An 18,507-nucleotide genomic window follows, 5' to 3' on the forward strand; every position below is an offset into this window, starting at 1 on the left:
GAATTGGTTCGACAGAATCAGGTTCGAGCAAAAAATTTTCGAACAAATGGGAAGCTTCCTTGTAATTGCGGGTGAAGATTTAAAGCACACAAGTAATTAATGTAGACGGACGCGGTTGTAATAAGTAGTAATTATCTTGGAAAATTGATTAATTATGGGGTGACATGATGCATTAACGTATTCCTGATCATCAAAGGTTAATTCTCCTATGTACATTATCATAATCTTGATTAGGAGAATTAATTAAGAGAACCTTGGACTCCTGTTTGGGTTCACGTACATGCTAGTCCAGGAGAAGAAACCAAATAGCCAATCATGGAATATAGTTGAGAGAAAGAATACACAAAACAAAATCATGTGTTTGAATTTCATGCAGTAGATCACACCGTTGATCATAAAACTTATATGCACAAATAATGGACTTTTAATCATTGATGCAATTCAGAACACTATGATTGGAGTTACTATCATTTTTCCTTTTGGAGCAACATGTGACTAATAATACCTACGGAGTTATCATGCATGAATACTTTAAAAAATAACTTAATTTAGTGTCGGACACGGTCTTAATGTGTTCGAAAATAAAAAGAAAGAAAAAAAAATGGACACGGTGTCGGATGTTTTAAGACACGTTAGGAGTTATTTTACGATTTTAAAAAAATTTGGACAAAAATTGAATAAATTTCACTCAACAAAGAATAATCAAATTACTCCACAACATGCTCAAAATCTAGTTTTTGTGCACAATAATCTTCAACTTTTGTCAAGAAAGACTCCACAATACATGCAAGGCGACACTCAAATGTGGGATGAGGGCTTTTTAGACCATAGAAGATGTTGGCATTCTAGAAATTGCAATCTCTTGCTTGACGAATCAGAGTTGGAGTCTGTTTTATTTGATGAAATTACAAAAGATCCAAGAGATGATCATGACGATTTAGCTCATTTGGAAGACTAGAAATTTGGATGATTTAACTTATTACATATGTATTTTTGAAACAATATATTTTGGTCAGGAACTTAGAAGTAAGACATCCTTATATTATGCTTTATTTTGATATTTTGATATTGCATATATTACTTTTACGAGAAATTAAGTATATATAATAAAAAAATATATCATTTATAGTCGTATCAGTGCCGTGTCGTGTCTTATTTATTTTAAATTTTCTGTGTCGTCTTATTCATCTCGTGTCGTGTCCGTGTCTATGCATCATAACTAGGAATAATTACATTTCCACCTTCTAATTTATAATTTATTTACACAAACTAATTGTCTTTTGTATGATTAAAAAATCTACCCTCGACAATAAAAAAATATGAATAATTCGTGAAATGATGTTGGCATTTTTAAGAGGTGTATGTATAATTTTCCATAAAGTAGGGGTAGTTTATATAAATAATATTTATATTTTCTGATGGATGCATGGATTTTTTCAAAAAAAATAAAATACAGAAAGAAATAAATTTCACGATCGAACTACCAAAATCGAATAGGCCAGAAATCGGAGTTCTAACTGAGTTATTTTTTATTCAAAAGCTAGGACTTTGTGGTTCTTATAGATTTAATTCATTGAAATCCCATCCTCCTTTATTTTCTTTTCAATTAAAACAATAAAAATTAGACCTTTTTCCCTTTTTTTTAAAGATAAGATAGGAAAAAAGAAAAGCAGTTGTTCGAATTCCATGTGATAAGCAAGTGAAACAAGTTCTTGCTAATGGTACGAAAGGGGGTTTGAATGTGGGGGCTGTTCTTATTTTACCGGAGGGGTTTGAATTAGCTCCTTCCGATCGTATATTTCTCGAGATAAAAAAAAAATAGATTGCTTAACCCCGTTCATCTTCGGCGCAAGAGCGCTCGATCAGTGAGCTATTTCGCACTCTTTCAAAGGTGGCTGCTTCTAGGCAAACATCCTGACTGTCTCTGCACCCCTACCTCCTTTATCACTTATGTAAATAATTATAAATTAAAGGTGCAAATATAATTATTCCTAATACGTATGTCAGATACACTGCCATTATTGATTAAATTAAGACTCCACTAAGTCAACGAAATAAAGAACAGAAAATGGTTTAAACAGTGACAAAAAGTTGCAAGTTGAGATAAATTAATAACATTTTGCCCTTTCTGTTTTCCACACGGTCACAGATTTATTCCATTCCATTTTCAAACATTTTCTTTTTCAGTTTTTCACTATTTCAAATCGTCGAATATATTCAAATTGGATTTCTTTTCATGGGATTTGATTCGTGAGTTCCAAAAATTATATTATATTGTGTCTTTTCATACAAAAAGGTATCACAAAATAAATATATTCTCATTGTGTCACATTTTTTCATACAAATAAATATTACAAAACATTCTAATTCAAAAGTATTTTTCGTTCTGTCACGTTTTTTTATTAAAAAAAAAAATATTTCACAAAATGTATTAATCTGAATATATATATTTTTATTTTTCACACAACCCATGAGAAAAGTTTAGAAAGAACAAAAGGTAAGGGACTAATCATAAAAAGAAAAAGATTAAAGTAGCACCATTTCAGTACTTTTCCAAGTTGAGTAATACTAAATACTAAATGATTTAAGAAACAGTAATACTAATAATTGATTTAATCAAATACTCATACTTTTCCAAGATTTAATCAAATCATTATCAATATATTGAACAATTATAGAGGTAACAGTATAACAAATATTCGAAGTTGAATTATTTTAATGATGCTAAAGTTATCTAAGAAATCAAGATTATATATTAATTAAAAAAAATTGGATTTCTGGAGGAGTCTTTAGGCCCCAATTGTGAATAATAAAAATTAATAAAAGTTTTTATTTTGTTTCCATATAAAAAAATAAAAAATAATAATAACATGTGGGTCAATAAGCACCACGCCCAATAAAGTTGCAAAGCCCAGAAAAGTACGAGGCGGACATGACCAGCAATCATTATTTATATAATCAAATATTAATTTGGTGGTGTAAATGCTGAAGTGTTATTGATTTGCATTATTAGAAATTATCATCGTACAATAATATTGCAGCCAACTGAAACTTTGTACAATGAAGATCACTTATTGACAAGATTGTAATAAATGCTGCAATTGCCCTTACACCACTAATTACCTGACGCATGTAATATAATTAACTTGGACTCAAGCCGCCAGAACTTCCCGTAATGTGTTAATTTCATACTTTGTGCAGAATGAAAGGGGAGATGGTTGGGGAATATGTCTCAAGAGAACAGAGCAAGACAAACTAAAAATTGTCCTAGGAAATCCTTACTCACAGGAAAAATTTCTACATAATACAAAAATATGAACAAAAGTTCCATAACACCAGCATAACAGGAAATCCTTACTCAACCTAAATTGTCCTAGGATTCAGACAACCTGTGCTGGTGATTGACTAAGCACCCTTTTTTCGCTACAACCTCGCAGTCTACAATCCAGCCTCCTAAATACAAGAAGACTCTATTATGGAGTAACGAACTAGAACACTAATCAGGCCATAATAACCTGTACTCGTACTCCGTGCATGTCGATCTCTAAAAGTGCTTGATAAAAACACTAATGACAAAACTTTGTTCTTCTGCCGATGCTTGTTTGACAGGATATATCAATTCCAGCAGCCATAGAAAGTCTACTGATTCACTCAAGAGACGGCTGTGCGTACATACTTATTAAGCATTTTCATGGCAAGTTTCCTATTGATTTGAGGTTGTCTCATTTTGGCTTTATGCGCTTCCTTAGCTGATTCTTGGCATTATTATTCCTGCAAAGTTGAATATAACATAACAATCTAAACAATATGGATTTGTCTACAACTAGTATGAAGATGAATTTGGACAGATAAAGGACTACATTTACCTTAAGGCTGTCATGCATATATATCAAACATCTACTCCTCCAGCCCTCAATCAAATTTCCTTGGTCATTCCAAAACGAGATTGGCATATTCTCACACAAGACTCTGAGGCTGGCTTGTCTGTAAACCATAGTGGGAGTGGTAAAATTAGCTTTCATAGACAGTATGAGGCTGAAAAGCACTGTCCCTTTACTATGATCCTCAGCAAGTTGAGGGAGCATCAAAGCCTGCATCTTCGCATCATTCAGTGCTGACAAACTGAACTTAATATCAGCTTTCTCAGTCTTCTTTACTTGAAAGGACTGCAATGAAGAAACCCCCAACAAAGTCTCTTTGTAGAATATCGACGACGTGATCGTATCAAAATGGACTGCGAGCTCCCTGTTGGTATTATGGACCGAGATATCCGCATTCCATTCACCCGTCAAGTTTGTATTCGTGACACTGAAGTTGGAAACCTTTAGGGATGTAACTCCAAACTCGGGAATGTTGGTTTCAAAGAGGAACCACATGACTAGGCTCATCATGCACATACCGCCTACTAGAACAATCATCAATATCAGCATCACTTTACCAAACGAGGAATGGTCTCTGTTTTCAGGCACGAAAGGCTTGTACGGCTGCTGGTAATAGTAGTCATTGTATGGCTGGGGATATGGATTTTGTGGGCCATGAATTGGGAGATTAGGGTCGTGCTGGAATTGGGAGTGAAATGGGTACTTAGAGTCGTGTTGGAACTGGGGCGGGCCGTATGCTGAGGGAATTGGGTACGTAGCGTTGTGTTGGAACCGTGACGGGTCGTATCCTGAGGAAATTGGGTACTTAGTGTTGTGTTGGAACTGGGACTGGTCGTATCCCGAGGGAGTCACGAACTTAGCGTCATGTTGGAATTGGGATGGGTCGTATCCCGAGGGAACGGGGTACCTCGTGTCATGTTGGAATTGGGATGGCTCATATCCTGAGGGAAATGGGTGCTTAGCGTCTTGTTGGAATTGGGATGGGTCGTAATCAGGAGGGCGTTGGAACGAAGAGGATGCATAGGGGTGCTGAGAGTGGGTTTGGAACGAAGACGATGTATGAGCCGTAGGGTGGCTGGGGCCAGGGTAGGCTGGGGGGGCTTGAGGTTGGGGCGGAGGTTGAGGCGGAGGGTGGCCGGGGCCAGGGTAGGCCGGGGGGGCTTGAGGGTACATTTGCTGAGATTGGTGGTAACTATCAGTGGAAGGGTACCCCATAACCACTTTCTGGTTAGGGTCGTCGGATGGAGGACCTGATGGGAACCCCATATGATGAGATATTTACCTCTCCCTCTGATTTTTTCAAAAGCAGGGACGGAGAACAGAACAGGAAACGGAAAACAGAAGAAGTTGTACAGAGCAGTTTTTATTCTCAGTTCCAAGATTTGGAAACTGATTATGATTATTGCCTGGTTTTTTGTTGATGACAACAGAGATGGAGAAAGGTCCGTTGTCGATTCAGACGGATGTGTCACTTTGTTGGTGTTTCAGGAGATGAAAAAAAGGGTGTGGAGCTAACGAGGGGTTGGACGTGATGTTTGGCGCCTGAGAATTAAGTGTCATTCGTTTGTAAATGGTTTGACTGAATTTTAGGATGAAGTGATGAAAGGAAGGATGAAACGAAAAGCAAATAATTGTAATTTCGTCGGGGGTTCGTTGTAGTTGATGATGTTTTTTTTCTTTTGTGGGGGTAGGGATGGGGGGAGAACAATGATTAACAATTTCCTGTTCCTGTACTATAAATAGGAGTAAGTCTGTCCTAGAATATTCTCTATAGCTACATGTTGCCTTTAAATACTCCCTTGATAAATTATATAGGGCGAGCTAATTATAATGTTAATAATTATACACTGAGAAAGACACTACTCTGCCATACATAACTTTCAAAATGGAACATTTTCATATTCCTTTACATGAAAGACAACAAATCATGGGCAGCCAATCATCTTCAAAATACAATAGTTTTCTGATGCTGGCCACTTTTTCTTATTGTTGAAGCTGTTTTCCTATTTGTTTCCATCCCACGACGTAGGACTCTACATAGCCAGAGGAATAAATCTCAACATTTCCAATTATGAGGCATACGCACCTCGGCAGCAAAATAGCCACCGCTTTCCTCTTGCCTCCTGTTGAGCAAGATCTTCCGAGGAGGGAGTTGAAGCTCATGTGATTTCATCAGACCTGCAAAATATTGGAAAGTAATTTACTGCTGTCTCATGTAACTAGAAACAAACCTCAATTATCTTTCGGACAACAAAGATTGAAAACAGGGATTTGGGATCTGGTAAATGTATTTCAGATCTTTGGAATAGAAGCTCATTAGTTTCTTTCTGATGAAAGATGCAAGAATATCATATTCATGATGCAACTCAGCCTGCACGTTTTCAGAAGACTGCACTCCTGAGAGATAGACAAGTCCAAATAAATACTTAAAATGCATCCATAACATGTGCTTAGTGCCCCTCAGGTAGGAGAAGCCTTTAGCTAAACAAATATTCTGTATACCATATATCAATATCACAATCATGAAGTTCAATGCATGTTCTACATGTTATTTACTTAGAGGTTTTGCAGCTTTGACTCAATCCACCCCCAAGCATCACCAATTTCAAGAAGTGACTAGAGTTTGTTTTGTCATGTAAAGCGAGGATACGAAATTTGAAATGTCACTCATTGACTAGCAGGACAGGGAAAAAGATAGACTTCACCTGTATTATCTTTCCTGCATTCACTGAAGTGCAAAGGTCAAGAAAGGTTGCATGACTACTTTACCTGAAGTTGTACTTGGCCTCATCGAATTACAACTCCAGAAAGCAGCACAATCCAACATAAAGCAGATGCAAAAATATCATTATAGACATGTTTTTGTACAGTAGTTCTTGTTTTTGACACCTAATGAATCCCAACTAGGCAGGCAGCCATTATCAATCAAGTGTGTGCAATAGAACACAACTCTATGCCCCTGAAACTGTGTAGGAAAAAAGTGTAAAGTTCACCAATTTCTATTTCACTCGCCACATCGGAAATGTCATCATGAAAAGAAAGCCAATCTCATGCACAGCGTTAGTCAACTTTGAGTTTTAAAGGCTCCTAGACAAGCAAGACAACCCCCGCAGAAATTCAAGTGAAGCATCACCAAAGCAATAAAGTCCAATTCGAATTGCAGACAAAGATGGTCACATCCATTAAACAGAACTACCTACCATGCACCTACTAGTGCATTCTTTATTTTTGAATAGCAGCTCCCCCTAGTGCTTATTCCTACAGCAACTAAACGATCCAAATAAAGCCGAGGATGACATCTATTAAAAGGATTATTGAATCGGAATATTGCATCAAGTTGACCCTCTAAGATCGTATGCACTTTATATGATATGAAAGCATTAATGCATAGATGAACCAATCTAACTACAGAATCAGTGGAAAAAGAATCCAATTCAAAAGCTGTGATACAATAATTAAGACTGTTGCGTCTACTTTAGATTTGATCATAAGACACTAAATTGCTATTATGAAGTAGAAATATGACTAAGGAATTTACTAGTAATTCTTTGAGGAAACTTATATTGGGAAAACGCATACAATTGTTGTAAATACTCAAATCTATTAAACATGGGATCAATATAGCTTTCGCACGTGTTAAAATAGTTGGCCAATGACTATCTAATCAAGACAACTTCTTGTTCTTTAAAAAAATCATTTGGACCCTGATTATATTAGACAGAGTAAACATGACCTATTAAGAAAATGCAACATGTATAGTTTCTGTGACTCTTATGAGACAAATGTATTTGGAATTCATCAAAGTGCCCCTGTGTACTTGAATGGAAGAGCTAATTAGTGAAATTCAAAAGTTTCAGAAAAGATTTTCAATGAACCAATTTAAATTGGGTTTTTATGTCCAAGAATTTCACCATTTAGATATTCATGCAAGAACTTATGTGGATTTTAATCTTATCACACATCATTTTGGTATTTATGATGCCACTAAGTCTTCCTGCTCATTCTTCTCACAAAGTGAAAATCAGTGCTGGCTGTTCACCCACGTAAAAAAACCTCAATCACAACATTAACTCACGCTGTCCTTTTCCAAAGCAGTGATGATTATGATTTTTGGTGACAGTGGCAGCGAGCATATCGCTTGAAATGCGAGGCAGGAAGACACCGGTCCCTCCATGAGCACCCATCCTCACCCCAGGAAAAACCCGGTTCTGGCCGAACCGGTGGTTATGCTGCTGCTGCTGCTGCTTCTGCAGAGCCCAAGCTCTTTCTCCGAAAAAGTCACCAACCTGCAGGGTATCAAGCGACCTCATTTAATGCTATACCATACCTACTATCTGACGAAAGCTGACAACTAAAGTTTAAAAGCGGGATAAGGACAACTCATAAGAAAATGGAAAGCAAAGGAATGAGGCAAATTTGGTTCAATGCCACCTGAGTTTGAACCGGGTTCAGGCGCTGAAGTTGATAAATCGATGACCACCCGGCCCAGCTATTTCCGGTTCCGCAACCACAAGGATCATGAGTACAACCGCCGACGCCGCCAGAAGCACTGTACCTAACAGCCGGCGTAAATCTCTGCACAAGCAAAACCACAAGAGGAAGAAGCATACAATGAAAGACGTAGGGACCCCAAAAAATGGGGGAAAATTACTCGAAGGCGCATAAACAAAAAAACAAACATGTGTTGATAATGAAGTGAATAGGCATGCATGCATGTACCTGTAAAGATGGGAGAGGTTTAGAAAGGCAAGGATTATGGGTTTGAGTGTGGAGAAAAGTGGAGGAAGAGAAACAGTTAGAATCCTCCATGCAAGAGAGGTTTGAGGAAGAACAGTAGTGATAGGGAGTAGTGATTTTATTGGAGACTTGGACTTCGTCCATGGAGAAGAAATCAGAGGGAAGCCATAGTTCTCCATCTTCCAGATTTTCAGCACCAAAATCATCCGCCATTTCCTGCACCAATGTGTGTTTGCAGAGAGAGAGAGAGAGAGAGAGAGAGAGAGAGTTGAGGGGGATTTTAAGGGTGATATTTCGTTTTATTTAATTAAAAGATTTGAAGTTACGAGTTAAATTTCTGGAATCGGAATGCAGAAATTCAAAGTACAGAAAGGGAAATCACTTTCTTTATTTCTTCTATTAATGAACAAAAGGGATAGAGAGAGGAAGTAGGGGGGAAGTGTCACGTGAGAAAGCAGGAAGAAGATTTGTTGGTACTTGCTACACGCTTCTCACCCACCAACACCATTCTTGCTCTCACCCCATCTCCACAACTACGCCCCCTCCACTTTTACTCCGATCAAATTTAATTATACTAACAAATATATCATAATTATTTTGTAATTATAAATCAATTACATAATAAATATATTATTCTTATTATATAATTCAATCAAATCAAATGCGAACTAAAATTCCCCTTGCCATCATTTATGTTATTTACAGATGCATAGAGAAAATTTGGGTTCATTTGCTAGCCTAGCACTAATGAGGCAAATCTTTTAGATAAATAATACTAATATTTTTTTAATTACATATCAACCGGGCATTAAAGAAGGAAATTTTTTAATTGTTATTGGGAATTGGAATCAACCTAATCTGATTCAATCATAAGATGAGTGACGTATGGAGTAAATGTGATTTATATGATAGTAATGTCTTTAAAACCTTCACCTATTGGCCTGTTTCAATAGCAAGTGTGATGTTTTTATGTAGTTCCTGTGAAGGAAGAAGTTAGGCGTTTTCTTTTGAACTTTTCTTCCAAATACTATGAAATATTCACTCCCGATGTCCACTATAACTTTCACACCACCATCTTTGCTTTTTCTACAAACAACATTTTTCAGAAGAAATCAATTCAGCTCATGGGTTTTATTATAATGTTCTGAGGCTGCAAATGTGTAGACAGACCACTGTATTAACGCACAGATCCTGAAACTAGTGGATACTTTATAGCAGAGACTGAGCTGTATGACCTCACCGGGAGTGCCAGGCACGTGTCGCGGCTAGGCAAGAGTTTGTGGACCAGAGAGCGTTTCAGTCCACACATTTGATCTCACCTTCCTTACTCCCTCAAAATCATGTATTAAAGATTTTACCCAATCTCAATTTGATCCAAACAGATCGTAAATAAATACACACTTGTAACGATCATTTTTCCCAACTCTACGCGAACCAATTGCACTGCACTTCACATTATCTGGATTCGAATTTTCCACACAAAAATTTCAAATAATGGAACTGGAAAGCGAATAAATTGAAGATAAAAAGAAACGATTACTGCAATTCAGTGAGGCTCTGAGATGGGAAAACGGAATTCACATTCAATCATGTCTAACAGCGTAATCTACACTAACCCATTACGAATGGTCCCAAACCAAGGACCCATTTACAAATTTACCCCCTCCAATCCAGGCTAAAAACCAATTAATGAAGCTGGCTGCTCACTCTGGCGCCGTTTCTACAATTCCAGAGGCGTAATAGTCAAATGCAATATCATTTACGTACTGCAAGTGCATACACAACTGCCCTATACTGTGTGCAATTGTAACTATAATACTGTATAGTAATAACTACACCTCATGGGTCTTATCATGTGCCACTCCCACAGGATATCTCTTACCCCCCACCCCCTATTCACCAAAAAAACGTGGTTCGTTGGGAACCCTTTTCCAGTTGTTTTCAGGAAAAAAAAGAAAAAACAAGAAGAAGAAAAATCTATTTTGTTTAAAACGAACAAACACTTAGCGAGACGGTTTGTTAGGCCGATTAATCGGCCCCAACCGCGTCGTGAACCGAGTGATTACCGCGTCGTTAACGCAGGCGTGGAACGACGTGGTGCTCCCATTCTTCTCCTCGTTCGCGCACTCATAACAGAAGGCTTTCCTAGTTTCATTGTTCGTCATCACCGTCGTGGGCGAAGAAACCAGAGACCAATCATCAATCTTCGGGATCGAGTCCATATTCAGGTGCGGGATCAATTGCGGATCCAAAGCGTGGCCCGAACTGAGATTAGACGAAATCAAATTTCCTTTGGCCATTGCCATCTGATAATTCTCTCTCTGAACCCTCAAACTCTGCAATCGTTCATTCAAATCCGCCAGCTCCGACTGCGTAATCTGGTCGTAGAAAGGCACCCGCTGATTCCTCCGGAGCAGCACCAGATTCTCCGGCACCGTATGCATCGATGGCGCAGAAAAGTCGTTCTCGGGCAAGAAATCTGGGAGCTCAACACCGTTCATCGGCCTTTCCCTTCGGCTTCTCGACTTCCGAGACCTTTTCAACACAACGAGGAAGCAGCAGTCTTTCTGACGACAAATCAAGCCAAAGTTGACTTTCCCGGTGATAGGAATTCGACGGCGGTCCTCCGAGAAAGGCGACTTAGGGTTGTTTCTCCGGTCGACGAGGTAAATAGAGATTTGGTTGGGGGAGATCCCAATCTTCTGGCTAAGCATGAGCTGAAAGGGCTTGTACTCGAGGGTGGGATTAATTTTAACATCTCCGATGTTCATCTCCCTCTCTCCGTCGAAGAATAGGACCGGGAACGCCGGGCCTCCGCCGCCCTCCACCATGGCGTCGTCTTCAACAAAAGAGAGAACTAGAAAGGGGAAGAAGAAGAAGAAGAAGAGAGAAGAGTCTGATTGGATAAAGAGGCGGAGCTTATATATAGAGGAGAGGGGGAGGGAGAGGGGTGTGGGGGTTTAGGGTGGGATAGGAAGGGAATATAGAAATGGCGGTTGGGGTAGTTTGGGGAAAGAAGAAGTGAAAACGCAGATTACGTGGGATTGCTGAGCAGCTTCGAGAGAATGCGTTTTGGAAATTACTTGGACCCCAAGCAAATTTGAGTTACATACATACAGTATATATATATATATATATATGTATTTATAAATGTTTGTTAGACTGTCAGCTGCACCGCGTTAACACACACACACACACACACTATTCTATAATTTTACCAATCTTTTTCCTTGTTGGATTTTTGGCATTGTTTTATCTCCATGGGAACTAGATTATGCTTTTCTTAATCCCCATCCTTATACATACATATATATATATATATATTATAATATAACTAACTGACAATTTTGTCCCCCGATTTTAAAATGTTTGCCAACAAATCTTCCACTTTTGGAGAATTTTTGTTTCTTTTAAATTTTATTATTAAGTATATTTTGAAACTTGGTATTCTTACTACTACTACATCATTTATATGTTCTAAAAACTTAAAAGATACAAGATTTGACATGAATAGTAAATTTTGTTCGTTAAAAAATAAAACAAAATATATAATACTTATTTTATATTATTTAAATTAATTTAAAAATAAATCTAAATAAATATATTATTTTCAAAATATAATTATTTTTTTTCTATCTTTACAAAACATGATAAAGACAAGCGAAAAATAAATCCAAACATTGTAAAAGATTTTGTAAAAAAAGAATTTGTGAACCGGGAAATCAAATTTTGTATAATCTTATCCAATTCCAGATTTCAGGCATCTCATAGAAGGATAATTATTATAGCAACAATGTTTTTTCTCGTTGGGGGGACATTTATCTCTTTTTCAACAATGTCCCAGATGAATTAACAGTAGCTAAGTATATTTAATTTATTTTTCCTATTTTAGTGTTTGTTTAATTAGTATCTTAGTTTCAAAGTTTCGACTTGCGACTAACTCATGTACATGTAGCGTGTATATTACATATGTTATTAATATAACTATAATAATAAATTACAACAAATTCTCCTAAAATTTGACATATTACAAATGCTTCATTATTATTTAAACAATTACTATTACTCTTTTAATATTTTAGAAAATTATATAATTTTTTAACAAAAAAATTAGAGTCCACTTAGTCCTTGTTATATATTTTTTTAAAAAAAGGTGAAAAATTATTAAAAAATCAAATAAGGTAAATGAAAAATTTTAAAATATTGTAAAAAAAATATCCACTTAATCTTTAAAGATTTTCAAAAATTTCTAAAAGCAACTTATAATTAATAATCTATAAAGATATTTTAGTCAATTTATAAAAACTTAATAAAACCTAAATAAATACTAACAGATTGAACTATCATTAAACGACTATTGAAACTAGAGGACATTAGTAACTTCAGAAATAATAAAGCATATTTGTAAGGGATGAATGTATTTTACTCCCTTGTGTTATGATAATTAAGTAATTTCCCCCCTTATGTTATTAGAAATAGAACAAATTACCACTAAGCATTTCATGTACCACATGCACATTTTTCCATTTTTTTTATTTAAAATTATAATATTTATATTTTAATTTAATAAGCATTGGATTTGATCAATTAATGTTCAAATTTAATTAATAAATTAATGTGGTAGATTTTATCTATTTTAAATCAATAATTAAAATTTAAGTAAAAATAAAAAATAATATATTATATATAATTAATATATATACATATTTATACTTTTATAATAGAGAGAGAGAGAGACGGCAGCAAAGAGGGAGGGAGGAGGAGACAACAGCAGCGACCAAGGGGAGAGCAGATCTGGGTGGAGACGGACTGGGCATGGGCGTGGGGGAAGGAGGAGGTGAAGAGTGAAGGGGAGGGAGGAGGAAAAAGAGGAGGCGGGAGGGGGGAGGGAACGGGCAGATCCCGGCGCGGTGGGGAAGAGGTGGCGACGGCGGCAGCAACGCGAGGAGGAGGTCGAGTGGGAGGCGGCAACGCGAAGAGTGGGAGATGGTGGCAGCAAGAGGGGGTGTGGCGGCAATCCGGCGAGTTGAGGATGAAGAAGAAAGAAAATATTTATATTTATAATTTTCTATGTACTAATATATAATAAATATTATTTATATAAATATATATATGTATTAATATATTAAATTAAACATATATAAATAAAATAATATTTTATTGGTTAAAAATATATCAATTTTTGCACGGAGAGTGCATGTAATGCACCGTTGAACCGAGAGGGGTATTATGCTCTATTTTTTATAATAGAGGAGGGTAAATTACTATTTTATTTTTTATAATGAATAAATTGCTCATTTTGCATAATATAAGGAAATAAATTGTATTTTTTTTCATATTTGTAATATATCAAATTTTAGAAAAAACTTATTATAATTTACCCTAACTATAATAAACAAATGACATCCATAAGGCAAACAAAATTATTTATTTAAGGATTCCAATATATTGGTTTAGTTGAGATTAACAGAATGTGATTCAGATAAAGGCAGTGAAGGTAATCTTCTGTGATGAGTATATAATTTGATTTAATATCAGAATTAGCGACCGAAAATAAAGGAAAGAAACAAAAGAACGCATTCATTAACAAACAAAAATAGCATAAAATGTGTCTAAACTTGTATTTATCATATCATATTCTCTTATTCACAATCTTGTGTTTATTAGAGCTTGGAAGGTCTATTTAGAAAAGTTTAGTATAATACATTAACCCCATTAATTAGTTGGACAAAAACGGCAAAGAGGTAGTTCAACAATGTCTTTCACAATTATGTTAAAAGTTACTGATAAATCAAAAGGAGAAAAGGTTGCAAGAAATATCATCCATTTTACTCCATTTACGCAAATGGGCATGTCATATGCATCATCAGTACATGTGCAGTGTTAGAATAGAACAAGTCAGTGCTAGTAAATTTGTTGGGATCTGTTGTTATCAAATTCCCCTTTTACTGAGATAGTAGGCTTCAAGGATGCACAAGTAGGTATGAACAATAAGGAAATTGGATGGGGAAGAAGAAACTCATCATATATATTATGTGCAATTTAGTCAAATATTAGGATGAAAATGAACTGGAAACTAGTGCATGATTGATAGTGAATAGTTTGAAGGCATATAACTTTGGTATAAGATGGAAAGCATGTTAGGGAACAACATAGAAAGTCTGAATTTGCCTTGTGATGAGTAGTAGAAATTTCTCTTTTTCTTTCTGAATAAACTATATAATTCACCCACATAAGAAACTGGCTTACAAGAGTTTGTGGTCAGACTTGAACTCTGTCCAATTAATTAATGTAATGGGGTGTGTCCAGTTTGAAAGTATCAACTGGAGAAGAACCAAATGGAGGAATATTTTTCAAACAAAATGAATAGTTTTCTGATTATGTTTACAGAGTTCAACAACTCTACTGAGAAAAAGATAATCATGCCAACAGTTGAGTCAAAATTCAGATTCAGGCACTTTCAGGAGCAGCACACAAACGGTTTGGCTTTTGCTTGAGCTAACGAGGTCAGTCACTTTCTTTGGACTTCACTTAGTTACAAAAAGTAGGATCTTTGTAGAGAATATATCTATCTACTGGCTGCAATCTTTTTAAACCCCTAAAATTGTTTACTGGTGGTATAAATCACGTCAGATATTCAAATAACCAACACATGTATGTTCATGAATCAGGTCTAAGGATTTGTTTCCCCATTCTTAATAATTCTTTAGTCAATACCTCATCAAAGATGACATACTTACCAAATGATGTTCCTAACCAGTAGAATGTTGAACTGTCGAAGGAATTCAATACTACAAAAGAGTCTCCCGAGTCAGTTACCCTATTTAGTTGAAACCTAATGTTGTGTAATATCAGCTACAGACTTAATAGCATGTACTAAGGGCAGTAGCAACTAGCAAATCTTGTATGATGGGAAAACAGGCCTGTCTTAGAGAAATGGTTTGGCAAAAGATATAGAAAAAAATGGGATCATAACAAGAACAGAGTTTTGTCCATCTCATCGTCAGGGAACTAATCATTTTCAGGGAAAAGATAACGTACAATTCCTGCCACGCTTACTTATAGGCTAAAATTGCAAATACGCTGAGATTAAATTGTTACCTGAGCGTATTTCAGAACCAGCTCTAGTCCATATTAGCTGTTGTATAGACCAAAAAAGAACTTGTCCTTGTATAACTGGAAAACAAAGCCTTTCCAAGTGAGGTGGGTTGAGAAAATGCCAACTCTGTATGATCTAGAATCAAGCCTGTGCAGAAACTCTTCCTGTAACCAAGGAAAATTTGGCAGATATAGTTATAGTTGTCAAGAATCACAAAAGAAGTTTTGAATTCGTGCAGCTTCCAGTTAAAGTAGACCTTGTATTCACTTAAACAAAATATATGATAAGTTTGGAGGGTGCTAATAGACTGAGATGATAGAAATAGTTGAATAGTCCATACTTCCATCCAGTTTTGGTGGGTATACTCAAGGTGTGTGAAATCAGCTTTCTGTTGCATATATAACTTGCTTTCTGTGGTACAAACTCCAGAATAATAGTCTTTTTACAATTTTAGTAATTGAATGAACAGATTACATAATGAGGACATAGCTAAGATTGCTTTAGAAAGCTGAATGATTAATGAACTTACCTTGCCGCATCAAGTAGATTACTCGCCATGTGCTTCCTCCTATTAGAGGGAGTTACCCAAATGGCTCTAATGCCACAAACAGCTGGCACAGCCTTGTCCTCACACAGAATCACTCCATCATGGCTTCCTTCTTCATGACTTTTGACGAATTCCCTTCTTATGATTTCCCTCTGGAGACTAACACCACCAAATTGAAGAGTTGCTGATTTCCTTCTTTTTTCTTCCTTTGCAGACACATCACATATTTGACCCACTGAGTTTAGGAGTATCCTGTAGGCCTTTTTTATTGGTTCTGCAACTAGACATCCAGATATTCTTCCTGATGAAATAAACAGATATACCTGCTACCATGCAAAATGTATAAATTTCTTGCCACTTGCAGCAATGAAGTTAATTGAACTCAGAATTGTATGAAACCCAGACTTATTTGATGTAGGAGTCAGAAAGGGACCGCGGTGTTTGATCTTTATGATAATAGAACAGATAAAGCATGAAATCAACCACTATGATTCTTGAATAATGAGGACGAAGTTAAAAATTGACACTGGAGTGACAAGTGGTTGCACGAACTGCATGAAGCTGTAAAATAATAGAATCTTGAGAAGTTACCGAAAAGGGAAATAGCATTAATACTATAAGAATTGGCTACCTTACAGTGCTTATTAAGTATCCATCCATCTCCAAGCTCCATTTCCATCATTTGCAAAACCTCCTGAACCTGCAATTTCACTAGATTTATGATTAAAATGCTTCAAAGTAGAGAAAGTGAATCAAATCTGTTCATCAGAGATAAAGCTCTTAACCATCCAGTACCTTGTTTTGCTGAGTAGGAGGATCACCATCTTGTACTAAAATAATGCGCCCCTTTTCCACGGAATCTATAATCCTCTCGCTCCTCCAACCCTTAGAATCAGGTGATGGTATAATGCACAAACCACAAACATGAAATATCAGAACATAGTGATGATATAGTTAGAAAACCACACATATAAAAAACATGAAGATACCAAATTATGGACTACCTTAAAAGGTATCCCATGGGTGTAGTTCTTGTGAAATGTCTTATGAACCTTTTCATCAACTTCATCGCCAGGAGCATACTTGAACCCACATGTTGTGCATGTATGCAGTAGAAAATTAGACTGACCAACCACCAAATGCAACTGGGCATAATTTCTTTTCTTATTCAGAACTTTGCTACACTTGGCTTGCTCCGATTTGGATTTTTTGTCCTCACAATCACATTTCTTTGATGCTTTGCCATTTGATCCACCATCAATCTCACTGAAGAAAAGGAAAACTAAATAAAATTTAACAAAGTCCGAAAAAGTGCTTAGAGTATGAAAATAACTGAATAGACGATCATACACCAAGTTTAGGCAAAATCAATCAAAATGCTCCTAGATTCAATAGAAAAATAAATACCTAAAAGAGTGCAAAATTTGGAAGGAATGAACATAAAAAGGCACTAGCATATCTGCATAAGTGAAGTAATCGGCAACAAAATAGTGTATAAGTATGCAAGACAAATAAGTCCAGATATCTGAATATTACAACTGAAAAAGATAATAGAAAATTCAGCATTAATTACCATTCTGGGTTAGAACTCTTGCGTTTGTAGGTGAAGGTGATTTCTGGATCTTCAGTGGACTTTTCAGAATCAGCAGTAAATAAATTGCACGAAAATGGAGACGGATGGGGAGGTTCCTGACGGGAAGAAGGAGAGGGCTTGAAGAAGGCGCTAATCTTCGACTGCATCTCCTCCTCCGGATTTCTCTTTGCTTCGGATTTACTTACCGTCGTTCTTTGATCGATTTAGGATGAGAGGGAAAGGTCAAAATGAGCTGCAAATTTTGTTTCCCGCCAGACCGAAAAAGTTTGATCAATTTCAACCCCCGCCAAGAAGGTGTTATATTTGGGTCGTTGTCATTTAGGGGCCCATTTACATGTAGCCCACAATATCGTTCACTTAAGGCCCAATGTAGTCTAATTTAGTTGATACTTTACACATTATATCTGAATGTAATTTCTTAGTCTTCTTTGGTTGCATTTGAATGTCGTTGACGAGTGGTTACCTTCTCAAGAAAATCGATGAATTTCCAGATCGTGTTCAGATAAAACTAATTTCGGCTGTGACGTTTGGACATGGTCATATCCAGGATTAATCATCAGAATACAGGCTGGACTATGTTTAAATTACAATTTATTTTTCATGAATGATACTTTCACAAATTCTTTCTTGGGTATTTTTACACCTATTA

The 18,507-nt window shown here is 36.3% G+C and overlaps 4 protein-coding genes across 4 annotated transcripts; all 4 read right to left on the minus strand.

Moving 5' to 3' along the window:
• Positions 1-3,161: 3,161 nt before the first annotated feature.
• On the minus strand, positions 3,162-5,531 carry LOC148785111 (uncharacterized). Its single transcript, XM_088875378.1, has 2 exons — positions 3,867-5,531; positions 3,162-3,771 (listed from the first exon to the last, which is right to left on the minus strand). Exons 1-2 carry the CDS (start codon positions 5,145-5,147, stop codon positions 3,766-3,768), a joined length of 1,287 nt encoding a protein of 428 aa, XP_088731504.1. The 5' UTR covers positions 5,148-5,531; the 3' UTR covers positions 3,162-3,765.
• A 190-nt stretch (positions 5,532-5,721) lies between these two features.
• On the minus strand, positions 5,722-9,983 carry LOC110012814 (uncharacterized). Its single transcript, XM_020697739.2, has 4 exons — positions 8,601-9,983; positions 8,313-8,456; positions 7,957-8,167; positions 5,722-6,059 (listed from the first exon to the last, which is right to left on the minus strand). The coding sequence occupies exons 1-4, from the start codon at positions 8,829-8,831 to the stop codon at positions 5,938-5,940; spliced, it is 708 nt and encodes a 235-aa protein (XP_020553398.2). The 5' UTR covers positions 8,832-9,983; the 3' UTR covers positions 5,722-5,937.
• A 198-nt stretch (positions 9,984-10,181) lies between these two features.
• LOC148785112 (uncharacterized) lies at positions 10,182-11,552 on the minus strand. The gene has a single exon (XM_088875379.1). The coding sequence runs from the start codon at positions 11,447-11,449 to the stop codon at positions 10,622-10,624; it is 828 nt and encodes a 275-aa protein (XP_088731505.1). The 5' UTR covers positions 11,450-11,552; the 3' UTR covers positions 10,182-10,621.
• A 4,020-nt stretch (positions 11,553-15,572) lies between these two features.
• CTF7 (protein) lies at positions 15,573-18,004 on the minus strand. The gene is made up of 6 exons (XM_020697740.2): positions 17,838-18,004; positions 17,269-17,530; positions 17,060-17,149; positions 16,896-16,964; positions 16,247-16,587; positions 15,573-15,881 (listed from the first exon to the last, which is right to left on the minus strand). The coding sequence occupies exons 1-6, from the start codon at positions 18,002-18,004 to the stop codon at positions 15,743-15,745; spliced, it is 1,068 nt and encodes a 355-aa protein (XP_020553399.2). The 3' UTR covers positions 15,573-15,742.
• Between the last annotated feature and the right edge of the window lie 503 nt (positions 18,005-18,507).

The sequence above is a fragment of the Sesamum indicum genome, linkage group LG11 (genome assembly GCF_026168435.1).
Source record: "Sesamum indicum cultivar Baizhima isolate 11 linkage group LG11, ASM2616843v1, whole genome shotgun sequence".
Lineage (NCBI taxonomy): Eukaryota > Viridiplantae > Streptophyta > Magnoliopsida > Lamiales > Pedaliaceae > Sesamum > Sesamum indicum.

What these genes read in the sequence shown, in the direction of transcription:
- LOC110012814 (XM_020697739.2), bottom strand. Translation starts at nt 8,831, where the DNA reads ATGGCGGATGATTTTGGTGCTGAAAATCTGGAAGATGGAGAACTATGG. An exon ending in AACCTCTCCCATCTTTACAG is followed by an intron (nt 8,457 to 8,600) that starts GTACATGCATGC and finishes TTGCTTGTGCAG; the next exon opens with AGATTTACGCCGGCTGTTAG. An exon ending in TGAACCCGGTTCAAACTCAG is followed by an intron (nt 8,168 to 8,312) that starts GTGGCATTGAAC and finishes GATACCCTGCAG; the next exon opens with GTTGGTGACTTTTTCGGAGA.
- CTF7 (XM_020697740.2), bottom strand. Translation starts at nt 18,004, where the DNA reads ATGCAGTCGAAGATTAGCGCCTTCTTCAAGCCCTCTCCTTCTTCCCGT. An exon ending in AAGAGTTCTAACCCAGAATG is followed by an intron (nt 17,531 to 17,837) that starts GTAATTAATGCT and finishes CCTTTTCTTCAG; the next exon opens with TGAGATTGATGGTGGATCAA. An exon ending in CTCCTACTCAGCAAAACAAG is followed by an intron (nt 16,965 to 17,059) that starts GTACTGGATGGT and finishes GTGAAATTGCAG; the next exon opens with GTTCAGGAGGTTTTGCAAAT.
- LOC148785111 (XM_088875378.1), bottom strand. Translation starts at nt 5,147, where the DNA reads ATGGGGTTCCCATCAGGTCCTCCATCCGACGACCCTAACCAGAAAGTG.
- LOC148785112 (XM_088875379.1), bottom strand. Translation starts at nt 11,449, where the DNA reads ATGGTGGAGGGCGGCGGAGGCCCGGCGTTCCCGGTCCTATTCTTCGAC.